General features: G+C 49.2%; 1 protein-coding gene across 1 annotated transcript in view; it reads left to right on the top strand.

Moving 5' to 3' along the window:
* Window positions 1-7,125: 7,125 nt before the first annotated feature.
* Lrig1 (leucine rich repeats and immunoglobulin like domains 1) overlaps window positions 7,126-7,981 on the top strand; it is a 105,315-nt gene continuing 104,459 nt past the window's right edge. Inside the window, 1 exon segment of the mRNA XM_028855353.2 lies at window positions 7,126-7,554. Coding sequence (XP_028711186.1) covers window positions 7,334-7,554 — 221 coding nt within the window. The 5' untranslated portion in view covers window positions 7,126-7,333.

The raw sequence follows: 7,981 nt of genomic DNA, 5'->3' as shown, positions 1-7,981 counted from the left end.
TCTAAAAAAGGACAGGTTCTGAACTAGTGGGTAGGGGAAGGGGCTGAGGTCACACGTTGAGAGGCTTTATGGACGCTGATGCTGCCCAGGTTTAAACAGTAGTAACTATGTATAAAATGTGGAAAGGAAGGGATTGACAAGTATCTTCCCTTAATGGCTTCAGTGAGCAAATATCCCATGTGTGCCTGGAACTGAGCTAGACATGGAATACCACGAACAGATTAAACTTAGTCTTGGGACTTAGTGAGCCTCCAGGTTGGAAGGAAAGGTTAAAAGAAAAGAGAATGGAAACAGAATGATATGAGGAGATGAAGAATTGCCTAGGATTAGCTATGAGCACAGTTTTGGATTCACTGTTTAAGTATGTGGGTTGAGTGAGTTCAGAGTCTCTGTAATTTCATCCAGAAAGAAATGGTGACCATTGCAGTTCCAACCTTATAGTTTGAAAAAACAATTTTTAATGCTAAGATCAAAACAGTGCCTTTTTGTGTATGCTAGGCAAGTTCTCTGTTACGGAGCTATGTCCCAGCTCTTACGCTGTGGAAGTCCCATGAGACTTAGGGGGAATCCAGCCATAATGTGAAATAATGCTTAGCAGATAGTTAGTACTCACTGATTAACCATTATTACCATACGAGTGTGGGCAACTGAGGGAAATGTCCATGTGTTTTCTTGAAAACAAAATAGCTTATTAATCATAGATAAAATTCTGGAAATCTATTAGTAAGTATAAAAAAAAGAAAATAATTATGGCCATTCTTATGATACTGTCAAGAAAGAGGTATCTTGATATATTTGACGAGATATTTACTGAATATAAATCATAGATTACAAAAGAATTTTAAGATTTTATTGATTCCTGACTTTGTGTGACCACAGCTTTCACATCTATAAAGTGGGAATAGTTACAACTATAATATTCAAAATATTTGCTACCCAGGCATGGTGACATGTCTGTAATCCGAGCATGTGGGAAGCAGAGGGAGAAATGCTACTTAAGTTTAAGAGTTCAAGACCAGTCTGGGCAACATAGTAAGACTCTGTCTCAAATCAAAACAACAACCTCTACTCCCAGCCCAAACTTTAGGAGGCACAACTATCATAAAGCATCTAGTGTCCACAGAACTGGCTTGCAATCCTGATCCTGTCACATATTAGCCCATGTGGCCATGCCCATTTCCCTTGAATCTTCCCCCAATGGAGAAAAATATATAAAGCACTCAGCAATGTCACAGACACAAAACAAATGCCCAGTAAAGGACAACTGTGGCTGCAATATGAAATTGTTTTAAACACACATAGACACACACACACACATACATGCAACAACACACACAGACACACACACACACACACACAACACACACACACACACACACACACACACACACACACACGGTGTATTACTTCATGAGGATGGTTATTCTACTCTGTGATAAATGTGCTGTTTCCGGTATACATTCAACTGTTTCTTTGGAGTTGCTGGCAGTCCTAATTTGTTTCTTGTTCCTCTGCACCCCTAATCTTTCATGTGCCTCTCCAACTAGCCTCTGGTGACGTCATCAGCCCATCACTGGCGGTAAGGGACTGCCTCTTCTGGTGAGCTGTAGGATTTCGAGATGGTCAGAGCTTTTGGTAACTTTTTAAAAATCCTTTCAGTCAGTGAGTTAAAATTGCAGACTCACAGGTAACAACGGACAAGTGTCCCCAGGATGTGGCTTATGTCAGGGAGTGGACCCCACAGTTGTTAGTCGATATTAACAGTTCTCAGAGGAGGGCAGGGACCCGTGCAGGTCACAGCTGAGTCACAGGCATCACACACTCTGGTTGTGGAGGCAGAGCAGCTGCAGTTTGACACTAGCCAGACATTGCACAAGAAACACTTCTTCTCACCTCTCTCAGAGGAAAATGCTGGACCTGGAGGCCGGGAGACATCAAACTGCTCTTCCATCCCATCCGCAGCCTCGTTAGCTCCCTCGCTGGCTTTCTCCCATCCATCTCCTTGACAAGATTATTGGAAAGAAGGAGTTAATGAGCACACAGTTGTGTTTTCCTTGGGAGAGAAGTACAAGTCGGGCTCAGAGCAGGCTGTCATCACTCTTGAGTCCTTAAGGGCTTTACAGGTAATTATTAACTCTTTGTGGCATTCCCGGAAAAGAGAAGTTTGGGGTTGAAAGAACCCCTTAAGATTTTCCATCCGTAGTAAAATCATGGACTTTAGTTGTTTCAGAGTTTAAACTTAGTTAACTTGTAGAAAAGAAGCCTTAGACATATGTGGCCCTAAACTGCCTCTAACACATCTGTGTCCTTTATGAGAATGGTATGCTGTGTGAGAATGTGTGTATTGGTGAACTCTCATGCACACTAAGGGTAGGTCAGAGGAGGACTTGGGTGCCCTACTCTACCACTGTCTGCCTTATGCCCTTGAAGCTGGGTCCCTTACTGAATTTGGAGCTAGGCAGACAGATGGCAGGTCCCAGCCATCCTCTTGTCCGGCTCTGCCTCCCATGGCTCTGGGGCTACAGGCACACAGCCAACTTTTCTGTGGGTGCTGGGGACTTGAACTCTGATCCTCATGCTTCATAGCCAGTGCTCTTACCCATTGAGCCATCTCCCCAGTTCAAAATGGGTCATTTCTAACTCTCACAAGCACAGAAGGAATTATTCTTTGTTGTCATTTGAGAATACTGAAGCTTAAAAAAGAAAAGAAATAACTGTAAAAAGGTTTCTAGTAACAACAAGGCTGACTGGAACCGAGGTCTTCTGAATTCTGTCCAGGGAACTTTTTTTTTTTTTAACTGCAAAACTGGTGACCTGTGCCCACTAGGCAAGGGCTGTACCACTGAGATATACTTCTGAGACTCCAGTGCTTTTTAGTGGACCAGATATAATGTAAATTCTCTTTTAATATCAAGAAGGCATAATTCTGACTCCTTGAAGCTGGATTTTCAATGCCTGTGATCAACCTGCTTTCCTGATTTTTTTTAAAGGGGTATGCATGGTGGGGGATGGGAGTATGCTCATAGCATATCACATGCATGGAGGTCAAAGGACAAACTTGTGGAGTTGATTCTCCCCTTCCACCTTTATGTGGACTCTGGGGTTGGAACTTAAGCCCTCAGACTTGTGCCTCAAGGGCCTTTGCCCACTGAGCCATCTTGCTGCCCCCTTTCTTCTTATGGTGTTGTGTGCTTCTCAGTGCAGTTTGGCAACTGAGGTTTCCTAGCTGCGGGTTTAGCATAATGTACTGCCCAGACTTCTGGATGCAAGAAACCTGGAATGATTCTTAGGGGTGTTGATTCCTTGCTGGTTTGGGGCATCAGTTCCTGCTTGATTAAAACTAACTGGAAAATCTAGAATACTAGGATAAATGGTTCAAGCACTAAGGAGGTAGAGGCAGGAGGATCAGGAGTTCAAAGTCATCCTCAGTCACCTATCAAGTTCCAGGTTAGCCTGGACTACACGAGAGCATTTTTTTGTTTTTTTGTTTTTTTTTTTTTTTAAATTAAAGCAGTAGATTAAAATGGGGATCCAGAATACACTGCTCTGTGCTGAAAGGACCATGTTCTTCTAGTAGGTAGCTTTCCTTCAAAGTCTTCCTTGATGTTATCTTCCTGGTTTTAGGTTGTGGCCACAGATGATTCTTTTCTAAGCTGGATCTCTGCTCTCCAGCTCACATTCTTGCTGCAATCACATGCAGGTTGCTAGTATGTGGGCAGACTTCCATACATGGTGTGAGGAGCAGACATGACTTCATGCTTTGCTGTAGACAAGAAGAACTGCCAAGGCTCAGGCGCCCCGTCCCCCCAAGACTTTCTCTGTTTGGAATCCTCTTCTCTGGTGGTGTGGTAACCAGACCACAGGGGATGCTGTAGCTCTGTGGGCAAATTACCTTGCAGATAACCAAATCCTGTTCTCTAGGACTCTGGAGGTCCCAAACACATCTCATAGCTCCACCTGCAAGCATTTGAAAACACTCAATTGGTACCAACCTAAAGGTAATTTTTAGCCTGTTTCAAGAACTGTGATCAGCTGTATTTATTATGCCGCTTGATGCTGAGATGGGTGGGACAACCTGACAAATTTCTTTAAGGAAACGCTCACAAGCATTCTGAATGAAATTACTCTTTTGTTGAAAAACTGGGGGAGGGAGGCAACTGGAGAGGTGGCTCAATGGTTAGGATCACTTGTTGCTCTTGCAAAGGACTGGGTTTGGTTCCTAAAACCACAACTGTCTGTAATTCCCAATGCCAGAGGATCTGATGCCTCTTCTGACCTCTGTGGGCATGCATGTGCTGCACAGGTATATATGCAGACCACACACACACACACACACACACATTAAAAAATAAATTAAAACTTTTAAATCAAATTTTAAATTGGATTTGTGTGTGTGTGTGTATGTGTGTGTGTGTGTGTGTGTGTGTGCGCGTGCGCGCACACACACGCGTGTGCAGGCCAGAGGATAACCTGCAAAACTCATTTCTCTCCTTCTGACCTGTGGGTCCCAGAGGTCAAATTACTCTCTTGTTCTACCAATCTTACTGGCCTAAATTCCTCTTTTGTCCCCACACTTGGGATGCTGAGGCAGGAGGATTGTTGCAAGTTTGGTGCTGACCTGAACCACATAGTGAGATGTTTCAAAGGAAAGAAAAAGTGTGTGTATGTGTGTGTGTGTGTGGGGGGGGTGGTGGTGCTGGAGAGACGGCTCAGTAGTTAAGTATGCCATACTTCCCCCGCAGAGAATTCAGTTTCCAGCATCCATGTCAGGTGGCTCACAGCTACCTGTATCAGGCTACAGTGGCCTTTGGCCTCCTTGGGCACCCTGCACTCATATGCACATACCCACACAATTAAAAATAAAATAAAAACAAATCTTTAAAATGTGCTCTTTTGTGTTCATTGGTCTTGAAATACTTGAATACCAAGATAGAGGACTCCTTCAATTTGGGGGTCTTTTATATTCCATCCCCCAGCTCATTTTCATTATTATTTCTACCCAAAGGCATGAAAACAAAGAGACCTGTTTCTCCTTATGTAGCTGGAAGGTGTGTGACTTTGTGCACTGCACGTGTAGTCTGTATGTTGCTGCTCACGCATGCACGTGCTCGTGCACACACACCAGTTAAAGCAGTGAGTAGGATGTGTCAGGCACAGTGCTTTCCTGGTAATATTTCTGAGGTCTCAGTTTGGCTTAATTTACACACATTTGAGCACTGCTTCAATATCGCTTGAGAGCTATACAAAAAAAAATTAGAGAGAAATTGGACAGCATTTATCTGATAGTATAAGCAATCAGAAGAAAGGGATGATCAAAGTAAGGATAAAAAGAACAACGGCAAACAAAGTTGGGTGTGGTGTCCACACCGGTCATGACAGTATCCAGGAGGCTGAAACAGGGGGATCACAACTTTGGAGGGAGCGGGCTATATGATGAGACTCAAATAACCGAAAAAGAAGAAAGAAAAAGAGGAAGGCAGGAAGGCAGCTAGGCCAACAATCACTTGACTACTAAATTCAGGTCCAGTTAAAAGACTTGAGGGATAGTCACATTTAGCATCAAAGGATGCTCTTGAATGTGTTGAATGTGGGATAGGAAAAAAAAAGTGTTTTGGTTTTGTTTTCCCGACGAACAGCTCTTCTACTCTATTTTTATAAAATGTAAGTTAGATTTAACGTGCTGGAACAAATGTTTTCCAGCCGACTCTTACGGCTTAGCTGTCTGTTGTGCAGTATGTTAGAAACTTGCATGCTCTTGGGGAGCGATGTATGGGAGACACCAGCAAGTCAAAGCGCCCGGAGTGGCAGGTATGTCTTACAGTGCTAATCTTATCCTTTTTTTCCCCCCCACTGTTTGTGCGCGCCCGCACTGCTTCACAAGGCAGCTACCAACCCGTTCTGAACCGTATAAGCCAAACTTACAGGTTTTGTTTTTTCTTTTTACTGTCTATAAAGAGAATGCCATGGATAGTTTCTTGAAAAATGACTTTTAAAAACTCCGATTTTCAAAAATAAAACACAAGACCACAGCAAACCCTTTATCTAAGTCCGGAGCATTTCCCCAAACTATCCAACTAACTAGGGGCGGGGAAGAGGGCGTGCCTTGGAGATTAAATTTCTGCAGTACACATTCATTTCGGTAGTCAAGGACACATTTCTGAATTTAAGATATCAAGAAGAACGAGTTCGGAGCAGAAATGAGCTCCAGCATGTGCGAAGAAGAAGGGGCCCCACCTCTGAGGAAATAGCTGAGAAACTCGTGAAAGTTTTTTTTTTTTTCCTCCCTCCTGGAAGGCATCTGAAAAAAGGGTGTGCATTTGCCGTAAACCCACCGTGTTGTTTGTAGTCTGGGGGGGGATCGGAACAAACCTAGGGTCCAGATTAGCTTCCAAACCCGTGCGTTACGGTCCCAACTTTTCTCTCCTCCCCTAGGCTCAAGGACCGAACCTTAGGTCACTTCTAGATTCCGGTGCTGGGTAGCCACCGTCATGCAGGGCTCCTTTAAGAGAAGGAAGCACACCCCTCCCTTTCCCCGCCCAGTCCCCGCCCTTCACACCTTGGGTGGGAAAAGCGAGCGGAGGCGGGACCTCGGGGACCTTGCGCTCCTACGGCCTAGGAAACCGAGCGGGGCTCCGGTAGCCAATGAGCAACGGGCGGGGCGGGGCGTAACTCTGGAGCCCAGCAGCCAACGTGGGCCGCTCTCCGCCCGCCCGCCCGCGGGCCCCAGCGGAGGGGTGTGTGAGGGCGAGCAGCCGGGGCGGGGCCTGGGGCCGCGGGGCCGGACCGCGGCGCGGCTAGCCGCTGATTGTTCACCGCGCCGAGGCACGGGTGCGCTCCGGACGCTTCGGGACCGTGAGGCGCGTGGGGTCCACGGCTCGCAAGCCCAGAGCCCTCCGTTAAGATGCTCGCCCGCGCCCCGCGCAGAGGCCGAGCCTAAGCGTCCCTCAGTCGCAGGCGGCGGCGGCGGCGGCTCCCGACGTGCGCCCGGGCTCGGAAGGCGACGCGCAGCAGCGCGGTTCGTAGGACGAGCCGCGGCCGGCCGAGCGCTCTCCGCGGGACTCCGTGGAGTTCGCCGCGCGCAAGGGCTCGGCCCGGATGGGCGCGGGGGTGGCGTTCCCCGCAGGGCGCTGCGAAGCGGCCCGGGCAGAGCGTGCCGGCTGAGCGCCGCGGCCGCGGAGCCGACTGGGACCGGGCGTCCATGCTCGGGTGCGGAGCCTAGCGCCGAGCGCAACCCGCGCCCGCCCGCCCGTCTGCCCGCCCGCCGCCGCTCGCTCGCTCGCTCGCCGCACCTCGCAGCGCTCGCGCCCCGGCTTCGCGGCGCGCTCCAGACAAGATGGCGCGGCCGGGTCCGGGAGTGCTCGGGGCCCCGCGCCTCGCGCCTCGCCTTCTGCTCTGGCTGCTGCTGCTACTGCAAAGGCCGGAGTCGGCGGGCGCCCAGGCCGGCTCGCGGGAGCCCTGCGCGGCCGCCTGCACTTGCGCCGGGGACTCGCTGGACTGCAGTGGGCGCGGGTTGGCGACGCTGCCCCGGGACTTGCCCTCCTGGACGCGGAGCCTGTGAGTATCACCTTCGCTGCTCGCCCGGGCGCTGTCACTGGGACGGGGCTGCGGGTGTGCACGGCCGGGGAGGGTGCGGAGTGCACTCGATGGGGCCGGGAGACTTGTGGGTGGCCTAGTGGAGGTCGCGCGTGGGGGCCCGGGACGGAGGACTGTGTCCCTGCGGTCTGAAGGTGAGCGCGAGTATCTCAGGGGGATCTGGAGGAGAAGCCTGTCTTGCAGTGCGTGTTCTCGTGCGGGTTCAGGACACGAGGGTAGGGGTGACTGAGTGTGTGTGCTTCCTGGAGTCTGCAGGCCAGCGAGTGTGGGGTGTGGAGGCGAGCCGCCGGTTTCTGCCTTGAAGGGGAGTGAGTGTGCCGAGGTGCGTGTGTGGGGGTGTCTGTGAGTGAAGAATGGAGGTGAGCGGATTTGTGTGCATGCGGGACGG

The sequence above is a fragment of the Peromyscus leucopus genome, chromosome 3 (genome assembly GCF_004664715.2).
Source record: "Peromyscus leucopus breed LL Stock chromosome 3, UCI_PerLeu_2.1, whole genome shotgun sequence".
NCBI lineage: Eukaryota > Metazoa > Chordata > Mammalia > Rodentia > Cricetidae > Peromyscus > Peromyscus leucopus.
This window is presented reverse-complemented; position numbering and strand designations above follow the sequence as displayed.